General features: G+C 45.2%; 1 protein-coding gene and 1 pseudogene across 2 annotated transcripts in view; one reads left to right on the top strand and one right to left on the bottom strand.

Moving 5' to 3' along the window:
• The window catches only part of tsnax (translin-associated factor X), a 193683-nt gene that overhangs the window by 99316 nt on the left and 69303 nt on the right, over positions 1 to 25064 (top strand). For both annotated transcript variants that reach the window (XM_072498527.1, XM_072498528.1), the window contains 2 exons: positions 11280 to 11394; positions 13157 to 13287. In XM_072498527.1, the coding sequence (XP_072354628.1) occupies positions 11280 to 11394; positions 13157 to 13287 (246 nt within the window). The remainder of the gene's footprint in view (positions 1 to 11279; positions 11395 to 13156; positions 13288 to 25064) is intronic.
• On the bottom strand, positions 16492 to 16876 carry LOC140411625 (large ribosomal subunit protein eL33-like; annotated as a pseudogene).

Raw genomic sequence — 25064 nt, 5'->3', positions numbered from 1 at the left:
TTGACCACGGGGAAAGCAGAGGCACAGTAGAGGAAAGTGCAGGGGGCGGCATATGAATATGGGGAGAAGGCGCGTCGGATGCTGGCACATGAGCTTCGTAAGAGGGAGGCAGCGAGGGAAATTGGTGGAGTTAAGGATAGAGGGGGGAATACGGTGCGGAGTGCGGTGAGAATAAACGAGGTATTTAGGGACTTCTATGGGGATCTGTACAGGTCTGAGCCCCCAGCGGGGGAGGAGGGGATGCGACGATTCCTAGATCAGCTGAGGTTCCCGAGGGTGGAGGAGGAGGAGGTGGCTAGTTTGGGGACACCGATTGGGCTGGAGGAGCTGGTTAAAGGATTGGGGAGCATGCAGACGGGGAAGGCCCCGAGGCCGGATGTGTTCCCGGTTGAATTTTACAGGAAATACGCGGACCTGCTGGGCCCGTTGCTAGTGATGACTTTTAATCAGGTGAGGGAGGGGGGGACCTTGCCCCCGACAATGTCCGGGGCGCTGATTTCTTTGATCTTGAAGCGGGACAAGGATCCATTGCAATGTGGGTCGTATAGACCGATCTCGCTCCTCAATGTTGACGCTAAGTTGCTGTGAAGGTGCTGACTACGAGAATTGAGGACTGTGTCCCGGGGGTGATTCATGAGGACCAGACGGGATTTGTGAAGGGTAGGCAGCTAAATACAAATGTGCGGAGGCTCCTCCATGTGATTATGATGCCCTCGGTGGAGGGGGAAGCGGAGGTAGTGGCAGCTATGGACGCGGAGAAGGTCTTTGATCGGCTGGAGTAGGAATATCTTTGGGAAGTGTTGCGGAGGTTTGGGTTTGGGGAGGGGTTCATCGGCTGGGTCAGATTGCTATATAGAGCCCCGGTGGCGAGTGTGGCTACGACTCGGTGGAGGTCGGAGTACTTTCGGCTGTACCGGGGGACGAGGCAGGGGTGCCCCCTAGCCCCCTTGTTGTTTGCACTGACAATTGAGCCGCTGGCCATGGCACTGAGGGGGTCCAGGAAATGGAGAGTATTGTTCCGGGGGGTAGAGGAACACCGGGTGTCGTTGTATGCCGATGACCTGTTGTTGTATGTTGCGGATCCATTGGAGGGGATGGCGGAGGTCATGCGGATCCTTAGTGAGTTTGGGGACTTTTCGGGGTATAAACTAAACGTAGGGAAGAGTGAGCTCTTTGTGGTGCATTCAGGGGACCAGGGAGGGGGGATAGACGAGCTACCGCTGAAGAGGGCGGAAAAAGCTTTCGGTACCTAGGGATCCAAGTAGCTAGGAGTTGGGGGGCCCTGCCCAAGCTCGATTTGACGCGGTTGGTGGAGCAGATGGAGGAGGATTTTAAAAGATGGGATATGCTGCCACTCTCACTAGCGGGTAGGGTGCAGTCGGTCAAAATGACAGTCCTCCCGAGGTTTCTCTTTGTGTTCCAGTGCCTTCCCATTATGATCCCCAAAGCCTTTTTCAAACGGGGAAGCAGGAGCATCATGGCATTTGTGTGGGCGAATAAGACCCCGAGGGTGAAGAGGAGTGTTTCTGGAGCGTAGCAGGGTACAGGGGGGGTTGGCGCTGCCAAATTTGTATGGCTATTATTGGGCAGCCAATGTGGCGATGTTCCGTAAGTGGGTAATGGAGGGAGAGGGAGCGGCGTGGAAGAGGCTAGAGATGGCATCCTGTGTGGGCACGAGCCTGGGGGTGCTGGTGACGGCACCACTGCCGCTTTCGCCGACAAGGTACACCACAAGTCCGGTAGTGGCGGCGACGCTGAAGATCTGGGGGCAGTGGAGGCGACACAGGGGCGAGGTGGGGGCCTCGGTTTGGTCCCCAATTCGGGAGAATCATCGGTTCGTCTCGGGATGGATGGATGGGGGGATTCGGAGCTGGCATCGGGCAGGGATTAGAAGAATGGGGGACCTGTTCATCGCTGGGACGTTTGCGAGCCAAGGGGCGCTGGAGAAGAAGTTTGGGCTACCCCCGGGAAACGCGTTCAGGTACATGCAAGTGAGGCGGCAGGTGAGGGAATTCCCGCTGCTTCCGGCAAGTGGGATTCAGGACAGGGTGATTTCGGGTGTATGGGTTGGAGAAGGCAAGGTTTCGTCGATTTACCAGGAGCTGAAGGAAGATGAGGAGGCCTCGTTGGAGGGGTTAAAGGGCAAGTAGGAGGAGGAGCTTGTGGAGGAGATAGATGAGGGTCTGTGGGCTGATGCCCTGAGTAGGGTTAACTCTTCCTCCTCTTGCGCCATGCTCAGCCTAATACAGTTCAAAGTTACTCACAGAGCGCATATGACAGGGGCGAGGTTGAGTAGGTTCTTTCTGGTGGAGGACAGATGTGGGAGGTGCTCGGGGAGCCCAGCAAATCACGTCCATATGTTCTGGTCGTGCCCGGCGCTGGATAGGTTTTGGAGGGGTTTTGCGAGGACTGTGTCCAAGGTGGTGAACGCCTGGGTCAAGCCGAGCTGGGGATTAGCATTATTTGGGGTATCGGATGAGTCGGGAGTGCCGGAGGCTAAAGAGGCCGGTAGTCTGGCCTTTGCGTCCCTGGTAGTCCGGCGGAGGATTTTGCTACTATGGAAAGATGCGAAGCCCCCTAGTGTGGAAGCTTGGATCAATGACATGGCAGGGTTCATCAAGCTGGAGAGGATAAAGTTTGCCTTGCGAGGGTCTGTGCAAGGGTTCGTCAGGCGGTGGCAAACGTTCCTAGACTATCTTGCGGAGCGTTAGGAGGAGGTCAGCAGCAGCCCAAGGGTGGGGGGGAGGGGGGTTCTTTTGGGGTGGCGTTTGGCTGAAGCTGGGGTTTTTTCCCTATTTGTGTTTTTAAATGTTATCTGGGGGGTTATTGTATATGGGGGAAATCCAATGTATAATTTCTCATTGTTGTGTTCTTGTTTCTTTCTTCTTGTGGGGGAGGGGATTTGTTGAAAATTTGTTGAAAAATTTGAATAAATATATATTTTTTATAAAGCATTGCTGCCACACAGCTCCAGGATCTCAGGTTCAATTCCGGCCTCGGGTGACTGTCCGTGTGGAGTTTGCATTTTCTTCCCGTGTCTGCATGGGTTTCCTCTGGGTGCTCCAGTTTCTTCCCACAGTCCAAACATGTGCAGGTTAAGTGGATTGGCCATGCTAAATTGCCCCTTAGTGTCCAAAAGGTAGGTGGGGTTACTGGGTTACGGGGATAGGGTGGAGAGGTGGGCTTAAGTAGGGTGCTCTTTCCAAAGATTGGTGTAGGCTCAATGGGCTCTGCACTGTAAATTCTATGATTCCATAATTCTTTCACCGCATTTTCTCTTTATAATTTCTATAGTTGAGCGGTTAATATTATTTGTATGACATTTGGAGTTAAAAACATTAGAAGAGTTTTATTTTATTGAGTTTAGCAAATGATGCAAATTAGCTAAGGATGCAGTGAAATGTGGCAGTATGCTATCATAGCTATTACAGAAACATAGCTTAAAGACGGACAGAAATGGCAACTCAATGCTTCTGGTATCATAGTTGTCAGATGAGATGAAGAGGAGGATAAAAAAGAAGTGGGGGTGCAATCTTGGCCAAAGAAACAATTACAGCTGTGAGAAGTGATGATATGTTGGGAAGATCATCAATTCAGGCAATATGAATTAAGCCAAGGAACAAAAAGAGGCAGTCACACTGCTAGGAGTGTACTAGACCCCCACCCCCATGCCTTCCTCCCCCAAACAGTCATAGGGAGATAGAAGAGCAAATATGTAGGCCAATATCTGAAGTGCAAAACAATAAGGCAGTAATATGAGACTTTAACTACCTCAGTATCAACTGGGATAGATTTAGTGTGAAAGGAGTGTTGAGGTTCATTCAGGAGAATATTTTTGGCCAGTAGTAGCAAGTCCAACAAGAGAGGTACGGTTCTGGACTTAGTTGAGGAAATGAAGCTGGGCAGGTGGAAAGAGTGGCATTTGAGTGGTAGTAATCATAATTCAGTTAGTTTTAACATTATTATGGAAAAGGGACAAAGGGGAGAACAGGAGTTAAAATTCTAAATTTAGGTAAAGCCAATTTTACCACGCTGAGGAGTGATTCAGCAAAAGTGGACTTAAAAGAAAAACTATTTGAAGATAAATGAGTGGAGTTCTACAGGGCTGAATACTGGATCCCCTGCTTTTAATAGTACATGAGTGATTTGGACTTAAATTTCAGGGCATCAATAAGAAGTTTGCAGACAGCACAAATATTGGCTGCGTGGTTGATCATGAGGAGGAATGCTGTAGCCTGCAAGAAGATATCAATGGACTGTGGATATCAATGGACTGGTCAGATGGGCAGACAAGTGGCAAATAGAATTCAATGTGGAGAGATAGGAGGTGATGTGTTTGGGAAGGTCAGATGAGGCAAAGTAATACTTAATAAATGGAAGGATACTGAGCGGTGTGGAGGAAGTGAATGCATGCCCACAGATCTCCGAAGGTAGTAAAACAGGTGGTTAAGAATATGAAGTACTATTCTTTATTAGCCGAGATAAAGAACAAAAGAGCAGGGAGGCTATGCTAGAGTTATGTAAAACATTAGTTAGGTGCCAACGTAAAAAGAGAATCTCAAGAGATACATTTTAAGGAATAATTTAAATTAAGAGCAAATTTCAATCAAGAGTCTTTAATTGTTCTTTAATTTATAAATTAACTAAAGTTTCTCTTTTGACTGGGTGAAGCTTAATTGTAATTTTAAAAACAGGGTTTTACTGGTTCTCAGCTGAAGCTAATTAATTAGACAACTGGTTTAATCCAGTTTCAGAAATCTTTAATTAGGGGCATAAAAGGAGGGCAGTATTAGTTGCTGAATTGTTGCACCAGAGTGTCGCTGGCGTTTGGTGAAAAAGGGAGCCAGGTTGAAAGAGGGACGAGCGGAGACAGCCAGTCCTGCGATACCAAAGGAAAGCGTTGAATTCATTGGTTGGTAAGTAACTGCTCATTTGCATTACCTATCCAAATTGCTTTCAGATTAAAGGTAAAAACAATAAATATTTTATAGATTGCCAAAACTAAACACTAGTTGAAATTTTTTTTTTAATGATTGAATGAAATAGAGATGCAAGGCTCGGAGATGTGTTGTACCTGCATGATGTGAGTGTGCGATGTGAGTGAACCACTGTGGTTCCCAGTGAACATATCTGTAGAAACTGTTGGTTGTGGAGGAAGTTCGGCTCCGTGTTGATGAGCTGGAAACACCAGGGGGAGGAAAGGGAGAGTTACCTTGATGCTGTGTTTCAGGAGGCAGTCACCCCTCTTCGATTAACTGCCTTGAATTTGGCCAGTGGTCAGGGACTATGAGTGAGGCAGGTAGAGGGATCCAAGAGGTAGGGTTACAGGTAAGGCCTCAGCCCTTACCCTTGTCCAGCAGGTTTGAGATTCTTGCTCCCGATGTGAACGGGAGTGGGGATTGTGGGGAGGATGAACAAACTGTCTACAACACCGTGGTACAGGCAGCCACTCAAGTAGAGGAGGGAAGAGAAATGCGGTCATTATCGGGATAATATAGTTACAGGCAGACACTGTTCTCTGTGACCAGGATCAAGAGTACCGAAGGTCATGTTGCCTACCTGGTACCAGAGTTCAGGACATCTCATCTGGGCTGCAGAGGAACTTGGAGCGGTAGGATAAAGGTTCACATAGGTACCAACGACATAGGTAAAACAAGGATAGAGTTCTGCTGAGGGAATATGAGTAGACGTGGGCTAAATTAAAAAGCAGAACCAAAAGGTAATAATCATCCTGATTACTACCTGAGTCACAAGCTTGTGTCACTACCTGTGGCACAGGGTCAATAAGATTAAAGAGGTAAATGCGTGGCTCAAAGATTGGAGTGGGAGAAATGGGTTCAAATACATGGGAAATTGGCACCAGTACTGGGGAAGGAGGGAGCTGTTCTGATGGGACAGTCTTCACCTGAATCATGCTGGGACGAGAGTCGAAGTGAATCAAATAACATGGGGTTAGTAAGGCTTTAAACTAAATAGTGGGAGGAGGGTTCAGTTGCATGGAAAATTAGAAAATTAAAGAAGAAGGTAGGAGTGCAGGTTAGTGATGAGCAGGATGATTGTTACCAGAAAATAAAGGGAAGGGACAGAACGTAAGAATGTCATATTGTACCAAGGAATCAGAGAAGAGCAGAAAAATTTGACAATAGAATAAAATCGTGTCTGAATGCACGAAACATTCGGAACAAAATTAACGAGTTTACAGTACAAACAGAGACAAACGGTTATGATTTGGTGATGATTACTGAGACATGGGTACAAGGAGACCAGGTCTGGGAGTTGAATATCGAACGGAACACAGTATTTCAGAAGGATAGACGGGAAAGAAAAGGAGGAGGAGTTGCTAGTAAAGGAAGGGATCAGTGCTGTAGTGAGAAATTATATAGGCACTGGAGATCAAGATGTGGAATCAGCCTGGGTAGAAATAAGAAATAGCAAAGGAAAGAAGGCCCCAATGGGAGTAATCTACCGGTCCCCAAACAGTAGTTCCACAGTGGGGCACAGTATAAACGAGGAAATATTCGAGGAAGAAAAGTACAACAGTAATCATGGGTGATTTTAATATGCATATCGACTGGATTAATCAAATTGGTAAGGGTAGAGTCAATGGAGAGTTCATTGAATGTATTAGAGATTGTTTCTTGGAGCAATATGTTGTGGGACCAACCAGGGAGCAGGCTTTTCTGGATTTGGTATTGTGTAATCAGGAAGGATTAATTCATAACCTCCTAGTTGAGGATCCTCCAGGGAAGAGTGATCATAGCATGATAGAATTTCAAACTCAGTTTGAGGACGAGAAACTGGAGTCCCACATTAGTGGATTGGACAGAAAGACTAAATAGTAGGATAGTTGATGAGCAGTGGCAGCTGCTCAATATCTCAAGGAGATATTCAATTTCTCCCAAATAAAATATATTTCAGAGAGGAATAAAAATTGTAAGAGGGGGGAAAATGACATCCATGGCTAAGCAAAGAAGTTAAAGAAAACTTAAGACAAAAACTAAGGCATAATATATTGCAACGGCCAGTGGCAGGTTGGAAGATTGGGAAACGTTTAAAGATCAACAGGGTTTCAAAAAAATTTATAAAAAGATCAAAGGTAAACTATGAAAGAAAATTAGAGCAAAATATAAAAATGGAGAGCAAAAGCTTCTGTAAGTATGTAAAAGGGAGGAGAGTAGCTAAAGTAATGTTGGTCTCTTAGATGATGAGACCAGGGAGTTAATAGTTGGGAACACAGAAATGGCAGAGTCACGAAATCAATATTTTGCCTCCGTTTTCATGGTGGAGGACACTACCATCTCAATAGTAACAGGTAATGCAGAGGTAATAGAAAGGGTGGAACTTAGAACAATCATCGTCAATAGGGGGAAAAGTACTAAATATAGGGATTGAAGGCAGACAAATTCCTAGGGCCTGATGGCGTACATCCTCGGGTCTTCAAGGAAGGGGCAGCGTGGATAATGGATCCATTAGTTATATTCCAAAATTCCTTGGATGCGAGGTAAGGTTCCACTAGATTGGAAAAATGCTAATGTAACACTCTTATTCAAAAAGGGAACGAGGCAGAAAGTAGGAAACTGTAGACCAGTTAGTTCAACATTTGTCGTTGGGAAATTTTTAGAATACATTACTAAGGAAGTAATAACAGGACATTTAGAAAGTCAAACCGCAATCATCAGTCAGCATGGTTTATGGAGGTTAAATCGTGTTTGACTAATTTGCTAGAGTTCTTTTAAGATGTAAGAAGCCAAGTGGATAATGGTGATCATGCAGATGTAGTATCTGGACTTCCAGAAGGCATTTGATAAGGTGTCGCACATAGTAAGATGACATTAACTTGGACAGAAGGCAGAGAGTCGGGATAAATGGGTATTTTTCTGGTTGGTAAGATGGAACTAGTGGGGTGCCATAGGGTTCGGCTCTTAGGCCCCAAATATTTACAATTTATACTCATGACTTGGATGTAGGGATAGAAGGTACTGTAGCCAAATTTGCAGATGTCACTAAAATAGGTGGTAAGTTGCAAAGAGGAAATAAGACATTTACAAATGGACATGGATAGGTTAGGTGAGTTCTCCCATTGTCTGCATGGGTTTCCTCCGGGTGCTCCGGTTTTCTCCCACAGTCCAAAGATGTGCAAGTTAGGTGGATTGGCCATGATGAAATTTGTGTCCAAGGACGTGCAGGTTAGGTGGGGTTATGGGGCTAGGTAGGGTGCTTCCCTCCTTCAGAGGGTCAGTGCAGACTCGATGGCTGAATGGCCTCCTGCACTGTAAGAATTCTATGATTTTGGTCCCCCTATTTAAGGAGGGATGTAGCTGAATTGGAGGCAGTTCAGAGGGGATTCACTAGATTGATTCCAGAGATGATGAAGAGAGATTGAGCAGTTTAGGCCTGTACCCTTTTGAGTTTAGAAAAATGAGGGGAGATCTAAATGAAACATATAAGACGATAAAAGGTATTGACATAGTAGACCGAGAGCAGATGTTTCCTCTTGTGGGACAATCTAGAACGAGAGGTCACAATTTTAGGATAAGGAGTAGCAGATTTAAAACAGATGAGGAGAAATGACTTCTCAAAGGGTTGTGTATCTGTGGAATTCACTACCCTAGAGTGCGGTGGTTGCCAGGACATTGAGTAAATTTAAGATAATAATCTTTATTATTGTCACAAGTAGAATGACATCAACACTGTAATGAAGTTACTGTGAAAAGGAGGAGATAGACAGATTTTTAATTAGTAATGGGTTGAAGGGTTATAGAGAATGGGCGGGAAAGTTGAGTTGAGGCCGAGAGGAGATCAGCGATAATCATTTTGAATGGTGGAGGAGGCTCGAGGGGCTGAATTGCCTACTCCTTCTCCTAGTTATTTTCCCAACAGTGACCAACTGTTTGGGAGTAAATATGATATTGATGTCAATTTTAAATGGTATACTCACCATTTCATGGTCATTGCTGCTGGAGTTGTAAAAAGGACCTCTGAGACACAGAGACACTTTTGCAGTCATTTTCAGATTTGGGGTCGCGACCAGCAGGAGGGTCGCGGAGCCATCCATCGCGGTGTTCCCGTTCGGGGGAATTAATGCGCAACGGCCCCAGCAGCCGACTTTTAAAACTGCCGGTGGCGACCGGCATTAAAAATGATGGTCGCGACCGGATTTTGGAATGCGGGCATGCTGCGCATGCATGCCCGCTCATCAGTGCACATGCCCAGAGCTCAGCGAGAAACACCGCCTCCTCCTGACGGCAGCGCACTGACCCAGGAGAAGATTTGTTTTTAATTCAATACAGTCTTCCTGCCTGAAGCGACAGCAGAGAACAGACCACGGGCCCAGAACACTGATATCACCTGCTCTGTGCGCGATTGCGATTCTTCTATTTTGTCAGCAGCAAACAAGCAACAGGACTGTAAAATTTGAAATGGATCATTTTGTAATGCGGAAGAGAGGACCAGAGACACAAACACGCCAGAATCTCACAACTAAACCTGCTGGAGAGAGTGGCACAGGAGAATCCACAGCAGGACAAGGCAGTGGTGGTGTGAGCTGTTCAGGAGAATCCACAATAGGACAAAGCAGTGCTGGTATGAGCTGTTCAGGAGAATCCACAACAGGACAAAGCAGTGGTGGTGTGAGCTGTTCAGGAGAATCCACAACAGGACAAAGCAGTGGTGATGTGAGCTGTTCAGGAGAATCCACAACAGGACAAAGCAGTGGTGGTGTGAGCTGTTCAGGAGAATCCACAACACGACAAAGCAGTGGTGGTGTGAGCTGTTCAGGAGAATCCACAACAGGACAAAACAGTGGTGGTGTGACCTCCAGAACCTCTGATGAACAACCCACACAGAAATGTAACATTACATGACAAAGCAAGTGAGATCGTGAGGACCAAGCAAGCTCACCTGTCGTATTAAAGGTAAGCGAAAATGGTGGGTCAAGAGGTTCGGCCGGCATGGGTCCCGAAGGTTGGCCGGTTGGTAAAAATGGGTCCCCAGAAAAAAGTTTGAAAAACACTGCTTTTTCAAAGACTTCACTCAGATATCATAGATTATCATAGAATTTACGGTGCAGAAGGAGGCCATTCGGCCCACCGAGTCTGCACCGGCTCTTGGAAAGAGCACCCTACCCAAGGTCAACACCGCCACCCTATCCCCATGACCCAGGAATCCCACCCAACACTAAGGGCAATTTTGGACACTAAGGGCAATTTATCATGGCCAATCTACCTAACCTGCACATCTTTGGATTGTGGGAGGAAACCGGAGCACCCGGAGGAAACCCACGCACACATGGGGAGGATGTGCAGACTCCGCACAGACAGTGACCCAAGCCGGAATCGAACCTGGGACCCTGGAGCTGTGAAGCAATTGTGCTATCCACAAGGCTACCGTGCTGCCCTGCAATATGAGCAAATATTTATTCTGGAAATTTTCTGACTTCACTCAAAGGATTAAATGCAATGCTACAGCATCTTAAATTGGTCACCAGGAAATGGTCTTCAGCATCTTGCTAGAGGTCTCCTTTGGCTTGGAGGAGGATATGAGAACAGGGTGAGCTCTACCAGCTGCTACAGAAGATGATATGAGGCTGAGATGGCATCCTGCCTCCCCTGCAGATACAGGATCTCCAATGGAGGATTTGATAAACTATGCATTCTCTCCCACTCGGTCCCTGAAGTGTGTTACAAAGTATTGCTTTGTGGCTTGCAGAGCACTCCACACCTTCAGTGGAAGTGGGTGTGAGGATCCCATATATTCTGTTTCATGAAAATTGCATCTAATCAACACTTGAATGCTGGACCGGCTGGTTTCAGGTGACCAAGCTGTAGGCATGATCAAATTATAGCAATCATCAATTAGCCAAAAATTGTGTTAAATCTGGATTTCCAAACGGGTGTTCCTTAACAGCACAGCACCCATTAGTGGTTGTTTTCAACCTATAGCTAAAATAACTCCCAAAGTGATTTGCCGTTTTCAAATGACCTTTTTGCAGGCCTGGGAAGGTTCCTTTAATCTGTGGTTTATAGGGAAGAAGCTTTGGTTTATGCATGGTTTTACTAAATCACTACTGTTGAGGTTACATCTAGTTTCATTCTCTGCCTCAGGGATTTCTCAGGAAGTGCTTTTCAATGTTAGCGGAAATGAAATGAGCAGTAGTTTCTATTGTTATATGAGAATGACATTGTATTATTTGCAGTGAATGCTGAATTGACATTTTCACAGATGAACTAAAATAGTGGTTATGGGCAAACTAATTGTTTTCCTTATTTTGTTTTGATCAGCCTTTCAAAAGGAGCTAGATGCAAAGCATGATAAATATGAGAGGCTAGTAAAGCTCAGTCGTGACATTACTATTGAAAGCAAACGGATTATTTTTCTTCTACACCGAGTAAGCAGGTGGGTAATAAACAAGATCTTCATTAAATACATTTAATTTTATAATAAGTTAATGAGTGAAGAGTGCTATTTGTACATAAAGTCGGTCTCTCAAAGTGTTGCTGTCATGAATTTGGATTATTGTTGTTTGATATTATCCCATGTGATGCACATTATATAATTCTACTGGTAATGTCAGCCTGTGTACCTTTTAAGGCCACAAGTATAAATGTTAAATAAACAGAGCCAGAGTCATTTATAGTTTAATGTCTAGCCCAGGAACTTTGCAAATTGGTATGTACTGATCACTCATCCCTAAGCTGCAAATCATATTATTTCAAGGTTGCTTTAGGATAGTAACAAAATGTGATATCTGCAGTGTTTTGTAGGGACAGGGACATTATAGAAATTTAAAACATTGTGTTATTCTGCTGGTGTTTTTTTTTAGTGCTTTACTTGTAATTGCTCTATGTTGAAATAAATGCTCAGTCATGGATCAGGCTTCAGATTGGAACCCTAGCTACATTGTGGGAAGGTAAAATTACAAGAAAGCAGACATGGCTCCAAGATTTTTGGTTTTTTGTGATTCTGAAATGTAGGGTACCTAGAAGAGAGATCTTAGTCCTGAGGGCATTTTACTGATCAGGGAGGACAAGGGCATTTCTTTGATCGGGGAGGACAGATAATGCAATCTGTTACTTTGTGAACTCTTGAGATTGCATCTTAAAGTCAAGAGCAGGGTGGGGGTGGGGTTGGTTAGGGAGCTAGTCCCAGCATGACAAAGGGATGCAGGTTGTAGCACTCTTTATATTTGCTTTATTCGCTTTGCATTGTGATTGTCACTAAGAAAACAAAGCTACTACTATTCACAGGTGTAGTAACCGCAGATGTGGCCAAAGTGAAGACTTCAGAGTTTTGGTAATATGTTAATGACTGAAATAGAGAAATCGGTGCCTAGTTTAGTTCAAAAGGGCAGAGAATCAAACATTATTGGACCCATTTTACAGCCTTAAAATGGGTAGAATGAATGCAAATTTAGCAGAGCTGTAATCCTCTGATTTGAACTTCTACTAAACTTGTTATGGCCTTTTTTATCTGCAGGGCAAGCTTCATTTCCATATTTAAATTATTGTCCTGTGTGCCTTTCAGGCTTTCATTGCTAATTTTCAGGATCTACAGCTGTTGTCTTGTGGCACGTTTTGAAAGAACCATTCAACTACAGGTTGAGCACCCTTATACGAAATTCCAAAAACCGAAAAATTCTGAAATCTGTACTGTTTTCGAGAACGCCACGCATGCCCAGTTCCCAATGTTCCACACATTAATCTTTCCAAGTCAGGTCTCTGCTTTGCTCACTTCAGTCCGTAGTTCTCTGCATTCCCCACATGCGCAGTTTCCAATGCAAAACTATGCGGCGCACCTATGCAGCATATTCCAAAATCTGAAAAAAAATCCGATACACACGTGGCCGCAAGCATTTCGGATAAGGGATTTTAAACCTGTATTACACTCCCCAGTTTGCTTATTTATTTCCATTGTGAAATGTATCCACTTCCGAGTAAAACGCTAGGAGAAAGAAATATCCCCTTCCTTTTGACAAATAATAAAAGCTGACTTTCTCACCTCACATATTATGGACTGAAGTGAGCAAAGCAGAGAACTGACTTGGAAAGATTAATTATTAATCTTTTTTGAAATTCAAGTAGAATTTTCTTCGATAAATTGCATGTTTACAACTGATACTTTGTTAACTATTGCATCTAATAAACGCTTCTGTTTGCAGTGTTAATAATATTGAGGAATTACTAAATGAATCTTCGGCCAAATTTGGTGATGTTAGACTAAAGATCCAGCAAATCTCCCAGGAATTGATTGGTGAAGACATGTGTCAATTTCACCGTGCTTTTTCTCCAGGTAAGAGGCCAATATAAATACACATTCAGCTTTTGGCTTAGAAATAGCTATGAATAATACTTCAAACTAGAACCTAAATTTCATTTGCATGTTTCAAAATATGGTAAACTGGTTCTGTAGAAGACTAAGTTGTGTTAAATGGATTACTGATTATTTGCTAGTACTCATAACTTTCAACAATTGCAGAGTAACTATATATGAAGTCATGAAATTTCTGAGTGGCGATGGCTAGAGCGAGTAATTCCTTTTCAATCTGAGCTTGTCAGTGAGGGCCCTTCATGCAAAGGCTATTTATTGGCCTGCCATTCTGGACACTGAACCAAGTCCATGCTGAGAGGCATCTGCTGATATGAGTATGGGTGTTCAAACGTCCAAGTATTGTAGCACCGGTGGAGCTGAGAAGAAGACCTGTTTGAGCCTGTTGAAGACTGCTGTGTGGTGCTCCAGTCAACACCATTCGACATCTTGGTGGAGGAGCTGACAAAGAGGTCCAGTGACTTCACTGTAACACGTGATAACCTTAGAATGATAATTTGTTACATCAAAGAAACGCTGTAAAGTGCGCTTGCCCACAGGGATGGCCAACTGTTGTACAGCCATTGTTTTGTCTGGATCTGATATCATGCCGCCAGTTGTGAGTGAGTGGCCCACATAGGGAACCTGGTTGACCCTGAATCCGCATTTAGCATTGTTAAACTTCAGCTGTATGGTCCTGATTCTGTCGATGACGAGATGAAAATATGCATCATGTTTTTGCATAGTACAACCCCAGACCAGGATCATCTTTACTGTAGCCACCATTGCTGAAACCCATTCTGTGGCCTCGTCTATGGGAGTTATGACACCCAGTGCCGTCATCCGATGCAGCTCATTGACTACTTTCTGCTTCCTGGCAATTGGTACACTTCTCTGAGCACAAACTATTGGTGATACCAATTCATCGAGTCTCATGTGGTATATTACTGGTAGCTTACCAATGATGTCGTAATTGTAGAAGTCTTTTTACACTCTTATTTCTGGGGCCTCGTGTTGCGGAGCATGTATCTCAAATTCAACAAGTTGGATGAGCCCCAATGTGATGCTGCCCCGGAGACCAAGCAGTGGCCTTGCTGTGTTCTGGTCGACCAAATTACCCTTGAAATTGCTCTGTGTGCAATGGAGAGTGGTCATATCTTCCATGCGGCTGGTTTGTTTGCCGTAGGCCACGAGGTCCACTTGGTTATTAGGGTCTGGTGCTGCATATGGGTTTTGTTCCCGTAGTGTTTGACTGGGCAATACATTACACTTTGCTCCAGTGTCTATCTTTAACTTCAGTTTTGCATTGTTGCAAATCATATTTAGGATAGTGAAGATCTCACCCTTTTCTGTGACGGTGTCGACACTCTCACAGGAGAGTTTGTTGGAGGCTCAGTGGTTGAGTTCCAGTTCATTCACTTTGCTGACGCTCCCAACCTTGGAGGACTGACCAGCTGCAATGTGGCTTTTGTTAAAAGAAAGCTGCTGAGATTTTGATCTGCAGCATTTTGCAAAGTGATTCCATTTCCGCATATATTGCAGCATTTTCCATATGCCAAACATGATGCTCTGTTCTGAGGGTGATGTCCACCATAAGTTGGGGCAGTGCGTGCCTTGTGCCATGAAAACTTCAGTTTCCCGCTTAAACCCCTGCTGCTTTTTTTCAGACTGTTTGTTTAACATGCAGATGCTAATGGGTGTTTATAGTGTTCAATCTCTCTCGCAACAACAGTTTGCGGAGTATGCCGCTGTAGACCCACAGACTATTCGATCCCTGACTAACTCATCAGTAAGAGTGCCAAATACACATTTCTTTGCGAAGATTTTTAAAGTTTCCATGTTTGATTTGCCAGATCTTTGATTTGTAGAGTTGGAACACATTTCTGTCGAATATTATGTTCACTGGCGAGCAAACGTTCTCAAACATTTTTAGAATTATTTTGGAATTCTTTTTCTCCTGCTCCATTTTAGCACAAATAGCTCTAACTTATTTTTTAAAATTATTATAAATTTAGAGTACCCAATTCATTTTTTCCAATTAAGGGGCAATTTAGCATGGCCAATCCACCTACTCTACACATCTTTGGGTTGTGGGGCGAAACCCACGCAAACACGAGGAGAATGTGCAAACTCCACACGGACAGTGACCCAGATACAGAATTGAATCTGGGACCTCGGCGGTGTGAGGCAGCAGGGCTAATCCTCTGCGCCACCGTGCTGCCTAATAACTCTAACTTCTTGATGGCCTTGGGGCCTGCTAGATTTAGTAAGGTGTATGCTTGTATCTATTTTGATTTTTTTGCGATAATCCAGCACTGCAATATATATGCCATTCCTTTTCAAACTTGCAGGTGCCTGTACTATTTACATCGAATACGAATTGGTCGATGCAGCCAAAGCCTGTGTGCCAAACTGCCAACTCCTGACACCATATAGAAGTGCTGGGTTCCCAAAGTCCAAGACCAAAGATTTGTAACAAACAATACTTTATTCACTAGCTGAGCAGCTACTCCATGCTTGTACCGTGCTCCTCCCCGGCTGCCATCGCATGACCTCTTCAGTAACCATGCCATCACTTGACCACTCGGTCTACACGCATTTGCAAATTCAATCAGCCAGTTAGAAATAGAGATTCCTGCACGTCTATTGGCCAACTACAAAGTAGAATCGTTGTACAATGTGTTTTCTCTGGAGTCCCAGTGAACAAATATTGGTGCCCTCTTTACTCTGATGTTAGCTACAGTTCAATTTCAGGTGTGTCTGCAATTACTTTATTTCATATTTTTGACTATTAAAATCCATCCGTAGGCCTCAGTTAGTGAATTAAACATGCGCCCTACATGTTTAGTTCAATGATTTGTCTAAAAAATATTCTTTTACAGTCAATTGTATACAGATTGCATCAATAGCACTGAATCTGTTTCACATTGATTGTCAGCTGCTTTGCAATTGCTTCAATGCCAACTGGAGCAATGGGAAATGATTGGATTGTAACCTGATGGCTATTTTGAACAAGGTTTAGATGATACATTCTCGATTTCAATATTTAATGCACATTCCACATGAGTAACGTGCACCAGTGGTAATGTTTTGCCATATGGTATATATGGTAGAACTTATTATTCTGGTATTATTGGTGAATCTTGGTTGAATGTACATTCCACTAGCCTACTGTTTTTAAAGTAGCTGTTCTTTTTTTTAGATCATTTTACTATTTATTGTCAATTTATGTACAGTTGGGTTTTAAATCCTTGATGGGTACATCATCACACGAATCCTGTGCCCAATAGCCTTAGCGGGCAGGATACTGCTGAACTTGGCATGCACCATGCCACTGTTTCCATGAGCACGGGTCACTTTACCCCAAATGACACGAATCTTGTTTGGTTTACCTCCAGGAGTGACAGTATTGTTCTTTGCTTTGCAGACGTAAGCACATCTCTTGCCCAGGTAAAATTCTGTTTCATCGGCAATAAACACCCTCAATCTTCAGAAGAGCTGTTAGCTGTCTTTGGTTTTGGAAGCCTTGTTTATAGCCAGTAAACACGGCTTTGCACCATAATCTTCAAGTCATTGTGAGAGTGCTTAGGGCAGCTGGATCGCCTGCCCTGATACCAAGATGGAGGAAGAGGCCACTGCAAGGCAGGCTGGAAAATTCTATCAGAATCTATCAGAATACAACTTACTCTGTTTTCAAACACTGACCCTTGTTATGGTGAATTATGTATATCAACTGTCTAACTTAAACAGCATTGAGTTAACAGTGAGACACACGCAAGTATACCAAAAAATATTTGGCATAATTATCTTCTTTTGACCAAGTTGTTCAGCTCAGGTGTTTTTTTCCACCAATTGTTGGCAGCTATCGGATGCAGAAGGCTGGAAGAATCTGTGCGTGTGCAGGGAGTGAAAAGGGAACTGCAATCTTGGGGCTGTAGTTCCTGAATTATGGATGGGATTTGTTGGGAGGTTATGTCTGTTCAGTTCCACTGATAGTCTGCATCACTGTAGTGTGAGCCAGTGTTTCCTGCCCACATTCCTGCTCCACTTCTGGCTTCAAAGGGAATGGAGTATAAAAATAGAGAAGTCTTGCTAAAACTATACCAGGCACTAGTTAGATCGCACCTGGAAAACTGAACAGGTTTGGTGCCCTGGTCTAAGGAAAGCTAAATTGTCATTGGAGGCAGTTCAGAGAAAATTCACTAGGTTGATCCGGGTATGGAGGGATTTTCTTAGGAGGAGAGGTTGACGAGGTTGGATCCATTGGAGTTTAGAAGAATGAGAGACGATCTTAGAACATAGAACAGTACAGCACAGTACAGGCCCTTCAGCCCACGATGTTGTGCCGACCATTTATCCTAATCTAAGATCAACCTAATCTACACCACTTCAATTTACTGCTGTCCATGTGCCTGTCTAAGAGTCGCTTAAATGTCCCTAATGACTCTGATTCCACCACCTTTGCTGGCAGTGCATTCCACACACCCACCACTCTCTGTGTAAAGAACCTACCTCTGACATCTTGTTGCCTTTTTTTACCTGCTATAAATATGGCAATCAATGAGGTTGCTCTTCTTTCTTTAGATATCGATATTATATTGCTCAGAGTGGGCAGGTTCCATCAGGGAGTAGGACACCGTAAATCACAATAGGCTCCTTTCTCTCATCATCTGGACACCTCAGGGTTCCATTCCAAAAAGGGTCGTAAAGGGGTTAGCATGGTGGGAGTCAGACTCTGAGTCATCACCATCTCCTGGATGCCAAACACGTGACTGGTGTTTCAGTGCCAATGTGGCATGGGCCGATGTGGGATCCATCTCGTTGTTTCTTATCAGTCGATAAGAATTGTCACGGTGCCATTGTTTCTTATCCTGTAGGGCGGTAGGGGCAAGGGGGGGATCGCTATCGTTTGGCGGTGGGTCAGGTTCCGGTAACGGCAAATAAATTGTCTCTGAGGGGCCGAACATATCTTGGTCGGTGTCACTGCAGCTGTAGTGACTGGGGCCTGGTCTGTTTTTCCATTCGTCGGGAATATCAGGGGCGTTCGTTGTGGTTTCGCTGTTGCTATCGCTATCGCTGTCGCTAGCGGGCGAATCAAGTGTGAGGCTGAAGTTCGTCTCTGGGGGCGGAGTCAAGATCGTGTCTGTGGACGTGCTGTCCTGGCTGGGGGAGGGCCAGTGGGCGGGTCTTTGTTGTCTGCCATTGCCAGTGAAATGTGGTGTGAGTGGCTGCACTGCGTTCCTTAAACTGGTTTATATGGAACCATCCTGATTTTCCATTTGGATATGTAATCTTGTAAACTGAGCGGCTGACTTTATCGGAAATTGAGTAGGGTCCTGCAAATTTGGGGGAGAGGAATGAACTAGGATTGTACAGGGAAATCATGACTTGCTGTCCAACTGTATACTCTATCGGGTGTATTGTCTTATCAAAGCAGGCCTTACTCTGCTTTCTCTTAGTCAAACAGCTGTAGCGAGCTGTGCTGCCTTAATATTCTCCATTATGTTTTGGCAGCTTTTTCGTGGGTAAGCGGTGACTGTGGGGCTGGCCAAATCAAGTCCCAATAAATACTCGGTACCCTTCACGGTCATGAGGGTATGGGGGGTGTATCCTGTCGAACTCAACACCGTGTTTCTGATAAACATCAGTGCAAATGGGAGCACTGTGTCCCATGTCGTATTGTACTGCTGTACCATCTTCATAAGTGTTGCCTTTAGGGTTCGGTTCATGCGTTCCACAATGCCGCTGGACTGTGGGTGATAGGCAATGTGAAACTTTTGTTTTATTCCAAAAATTGTCAGGACGTTTTTCATGACTCTGCCTGTGAAGTGCGAACCTTGGTCCGACTCAATACTACGGGGGAGTCCCCATCTAGTAAAAATGTGCTTGGTCAGAATTTTTGCTGTTTCTTTGGCCGTGTTTGTTCTTGAAGGGAATGCTTCTACCCATTTTGTGAAGGTGTCGATGACGACCAACACATATTTGATTCCATTTCTGCAGGGGGGGGAAGGGGACCAATATAGTCGAACTGCAAGTTAGTCCATGGGCCATTAACAGGGCGGGTGTGTCTTAGCTGACCTTTCTTTGCATATCTGTCTGGGTTGTTCTGGGCGCAAATCAAACAATTCTCAATGTAGTGGGTTACATCAGTTTTTAAATCAGGCCACCAGCAGAGAGGTTTGAGGTGGGCAAGGGTGGATTATATCCCTTGGTGTCTGTTTCCGTCATGGAATTGACAAATAATCTGGTTCCTGTCCTGGGTGGGGACCACATAAATACCATCCTTTAATATGATTCCCTCGTGTATTGTTAAGTGTCTTTAAACCTATCATAGGGAGCTGGGAAGTCTCCTTTTAAAATGTCCTTTAGCATGTCATCTTCCTTCTGTGCCTGTGCTAAATCTTGAATATTAGTCTGTGAGACCTGGACCGCGTGTACTGGGGCACTCTCGGGGGGGGTTGCCAAAAGTGGCCATGTCGTGAGCCTGCTTTCGCTAGGGCGTCTGCTTTCACGTTACTGGGTGGAGAGGAACAATGGTGGCTTCTAAGTTTTATGATTACGTATTTTTGACCTTTCCCTGTCTGGAGAATGTGTTTTAGTAATAGCGCTGAGGGTAGAGGTTTTCTGTCAGCAGATATAAATCCTCTAGATTCCCACAGGGGCAGGAATTCTGTCAAGCTGTTGCAGACGTACAAACTGTCTGAATATATGCCTGCTGGGGTCGGGAACGAATCTGGGTGCTGCACAATGTAAGCAATGGCTGCTAACTCGGCTGCCAGCGAACCTAAATGTCCAGGCAACTTGAACGAGATTTTCTCTAAAGCGCGCCCCTGCGCATCCTCGACATAATACCACATCCTGTGATCCTTGTACCATTTAGAACTGTGGAGGAGCCATCTACATGAATTTTTAGAGCTTTGTCTGTGGGCTGGGTCGTCTGTGGTCGGATGCCTGTCTTTTTCGGCACCGATTTGGGAACAAAGGGGCCTGTGTTGTGCTTGGCTGCAATGATCTCACATTCATGTGGGGTTCCTGCATATTGTAAATTGTCCGCCAGAAACGTGTGCGTCTTTGTCCTTTTTACCGTAATGTTGCGACCTTGTAGGAGTAGGGTCCAGCACGCTGCGCGGATTTGGCTTACTGTGCCATCTTTTAGACTGTCTAATAGTAGCTGTGTCGGGGTGTGCTCGGTCAAAATGGTTACGGGGTTGAGTCTTGTTATGTATGAGAAGTATTGGACAGCCCAAAAAACTGCTCTACGGATCTAAAACTCGTGAGGCATTGGCTACGGGTCCTAAACGATCGTGCCTTTCCTGTAGAAGTACGGCCGAAAGGGTTCAGTCGGTGGTCGCTACCTCTATTGCGTCTGGGGAGTGTGGGTCTGGTGCCTGTAAAGCGGGGGCTGTGCTTAGGGTGCGTTTCAATGCATCTACAGCATCCGTGTGCTGTGGAAGCCATTTCCATGGTGCCTGTTTCTTAAGGAGCTCGGAAAGTGGGGCTGCTTTTGTGGCGAAACCGTCTATGTGGTTCCTGCAGTAACCGACCAGTCCTAAAAATGACCGGAGTGCTGTGACATTGTGGGGCAAGGGTAATTTTACAATTGAATCGACCCGTTTCTATTCTATCTCACGATTACCATGCGTTGTGACTATACCTAAATAAGTGACCTTTTCTTGGAGAATTTGGGCTTTTTTGGGGTTGATTTTACATCCAATTTCTTTTAGGAGTCCTAATAGTTGCGAAAGAAGTGAGATGTGCTCTTCCTTGGTATCAGTCTGTAGGAGCAAGTCGTCCACATACTGAACGAGGCATTCGGGTCGGGAAAATTTTGCTAATCCATTCGCCAATTGTCTGTGAAAAATGGAGGGGGAGTTGTGGAAGCCTTGTGGAAGTCATGTCCACGTGTACTGCTGTCCCTGGAAAGTGAGCGCAAATTTTTACTGGCATGTTTTGTCCAATGCTTAGTTTTAATGGTACCGATCTGGATATCCACGGGGGCTGTAATGTGTCCGTGCTGGAGATGACCTGTAAAGCCACTAAGAGTGATTGTGTCTGTAGTGCGCCATATATCTCGCTGGTACATCATGGAGGAGTTTAATGTGGTTCGGGACCCTCCTGTCCCAAAGGAACTCTACTGGGTGTCCCTGGACTGTGCCTGAAACTACCGGTCTTCCGGACTTGTCCCAAAGTGTGTCGCAGACCCAAGTTGGGGAGTCCGAACACAGTCAATCGGTGCCATTTATGGCCAAATTATCTGCACGGGCGCTAACGCTGTGGATAGGTCTGACATTGTTCCTACGTGGGGCATTTGTGTGCTGATTCCGTTGCTGTTTTGGGGGGTGTAATGTCCCTTCTATCCACAATTGTAGCATCCCTGCGCTTAAGGGTGCTGCGTATTATTTCTACCTTCATTGACCCATGCGGGGTCTTGGCGTATCCTTACTGGATTCATGTTGGCGTCTACTTTCTCCTGCTCTGTCTTTTTATATTGGGATTGTTCCCAAGCTCTAGATAGTCGCTTCAGTACCCACACTTCATTGTGCGCCGGGGTCGTAATTCGTACATGCCTTTTGTCCTGCCTCTGTGGCATGGGAGACTAAAATACAGGTCCATTTGGCCGTATTGTCTGCAGATAAATGGGCGTGTGTTAAATCACTGAATACTGCGGTGAAGTGGATCCAGAGGCGTCCAGCAAATGCTGTTGTATGCTCTCCCTATTTCTGTCTGCATCGGTTGAGTCCTTCTACTGGATCTCCTCTATTGTAGCCAATGGCATCTAAGATGGCTGTTTTCATATCCTGGAGGCTACCTCCTCCTACATTTTGTGGGTCGGGAAGGGTTGAACTAACAGATGGGTCAAGGCTCATTACAATGAGTTTTACTTCTTCCTGCTCGTCCAGACCGTACATGATGGTCTGTTGCCTAACTCGTTCAAAAAAGTGGTGTGGGTCTGACGTGGGGTGAAAAGTTTCTATTTTGTCGCGGGCATCTCTTAACTGGGTGGTGGTTAGTGGGGTGGTGTACACAAAATCGGGTTGGTCTTCTGTTGTTACTCTATGCTGCGTGGTGATTGAATTCATAGGGTTGGGTGCTGCCTGTGCAGTCGGTGGTGCGGGTGCTTTCCTTTTCGGGGCCTGAGGGGCTCTATTCTGACTTCTGTTTCGTTCACATATCGGTGGGCCATTTTATTAAGTTTCTGCCAATCGGGGCCATCTTCCTGATCGAACTGGGCCAAAGGTGTCTCTGAACCCATTCTGAACTGAGAGCAGTGATTGCAACCTTGCAATTTGCTGCCTGCACTTGGCATGGTCTACGGAACTCTGCCTCTGTTCCGTGGTGGAACTGTGGAGTGCTCATAGGGCTGCCTTTAAGTCCTCGCGTTGCTTTTTCAACTGTTCTGCTTGGTGTTCCATTTACTCTCTTACCAAAACCACACGTTGCGAGTCCTGGTAGGCCTTATCATATTGGATCTGAAAGCTACTTAGGTGAGCGAGACAAGATTGGTGTGCCCATTTGACATCAGCCATCTCCTTGTCCTTCGCTGCTAGCTGCTCTCGGAGTTGCTCATTTACTCTCACATACTCGCTAACATTTCTCTCTCTCCTCCTCTCATTCTCCTCAAGCTGTCTACGGAGCGTCCTCACGACCTCCTCTGTGCCTCGCAATTGTGCCAATAAGGACACGATTGCCATCGGCTTACGAACTCTACTCAAATTCTTCTTGTGGATCTCGGTCAGGTTATCCCACCAAGTTTGTCCTAAACTACCAGAACCTGTTTCCTCATTCGCACATAACTCAGACCATAGAGGCCATTCTTTCCCCTTTAGGTACTTATAATGTCCTCTTCCCATATGGGACACTGTTCTGCTCTGTTTGTCGTTGCGACCTCGGGCTCCTGTGGGTGCATAAGGCGTTCCATTGCCTTCATTGCCATCTCTCCGATTATCTCTGTTTCTCTACCGGGAATTTGGGACGGGGGGAATAAAGCGGTGGTGCAAACAGCGGGTACAGCTTAAGCTATTTTCCGGTTTACACAACTCCTGAAAGTGTCACGCAACAAAATCTATTGAGGTTACCTTATATCCCTTGTTAGTACGCATGCAAATTACATACTTCCGAATCTTGGAGGTTTGATCGATACTGGTCTTACGCTTGTGGTTTCTTTTACTTATCCAATTTGGATTTCTAATTCAACCGTTTTGTGGGTTCTTTCGGAGTGACACAGTCACTTCTGGGTCGAGTCCCGTCAGATGTCGCCAATAACTATTGCCTTTTTTTGCCTGCTATAAATATGGCAATCAATGAGGTTGCCCTTCTTTCTTTAGATATCGATATTATGTTGCTCAGAGTCGCCAGGTAACAAATGATACCACCACAAGGTTCAACCGGATATCGATCAAAGAGCCAAACCAGTAAATTAGTTCAAGATCAATGGTACTTTATTTACACGCAAGATTAATCATGCAACATAAACACTACTCGTTAAACTACACCTATCAACTATGACAACCTGTACTTAACTTCAGGCACCTGGCTTAGGTCAGAGGAACAGTGGCCTTTGTTCGAATCTGGATCTACTGGGTGTGGAGAAGTAACTGCTGCTCAGCTGGGCTCATCCGTCTGGTAGCGGGCGTTGAACTTGAACTTGCTTCTGGTGGTGCTGCAATTGGAGGTGGACGTTGCCGGAGCGCCAGGTCCCAAAGAGATCAAACACATGGCAGTGTTTCTCTTTATCCTTGGGGAGTTTCGTGCTCTTTTGGGCGGTCCATCGGTTTGGACCCCACTAATTGGGCAGTTCTCAATCACTGCCTTCGATCTGAGCCAATAAAGGGGTGGGTGCCATGATGGCTGGGCGTGTCCTAAGCGGTCATTGACCCTGTTGTTTGCGCTTCCTGAGTACAGGGAGTGGTGCCGAAATGTCTGGGATTGTATCAGTTACCTGAGTATCAATCCTTTGTCTTACGGAGATGGGCCATTAAAATGCTAATCGGTTGGGGGTTTCGCTGCTGTCTGGATTCTTTGCTCACAAATATACATTCAGGTTCTGTGCTTGCCTGAATCTTACATTGTCCATATTTCCTGTTAGGCTTTGCGAACGTCCATGTTTCTTGTAAGTGGCTAACCCAGGTGGCTACAATGTCCCCTTTCCCTTCCTCCAATCACCTTAAAATTATGTCCCCTTGTGACAGCCATTTCCACCCTGGGGAAAAGTCTCTGGCTATCCACTCTGTCCATGCCTCTCATCACCTTGTACACCTCTATCAAGTCACCTCTCTGCCTTCTTTGCTCCAGTGAGAAAAGCCCTAGCTCCCTCAACCTTTCTTCATAAGACATGCCCTCCATTCCAGGCAGCATCTTGGTAAATCTCCTCTGTACATAAGAACTAAGAACAGGAGTAGGCCATCTGGCCCCTTGAGCCTGCTCCGCCATTTAATGAGATCATGGTTAATCTTTGTGGACTCAGCTCCACTCTCCGGCCCGTACACCATATCCCCGAATCCCTTTATTCTTTAGAAGGGTATCTTTTTCTTAAAAACGTTTAAAGAAGGAGCCTCAACTGCTTCACTGGGCAAGGAATTCCAGAGATTCACAGCCCTTTGGGTGAAGAAGTTCCTCCTACACTCCGTCCTAAATCTACTTCCCCTTATTTTGAGGCTATGCCCCCTAGTTCTGCTTTCCCCGACCAGTGGAAACAACCTGCCCGCATCTATCCTATCCCCTTCATAATTTTATATGTTTCAATAAGATCCCCCCGCATCCTT

This window comes from Scyliorhinus torazame, chromosome 4 (assembly GCF_047496885.1).
Source record: "Scyliorhinus torazame isolate Kashiwa2021f chromosome 4, sScyTor2.1, whole genome shotgun sequence".
Lineage (NCBI taxonomy): Eukaryota > Metazoa > Chordata > Chondrichthyes > Carcharhiniformes > Scyliorhinidae > Scyliorhinus > Scyliorhinus torazame.
This window is presented reverse-complemented; position numbering and strand designations above follow the sequence as displayed.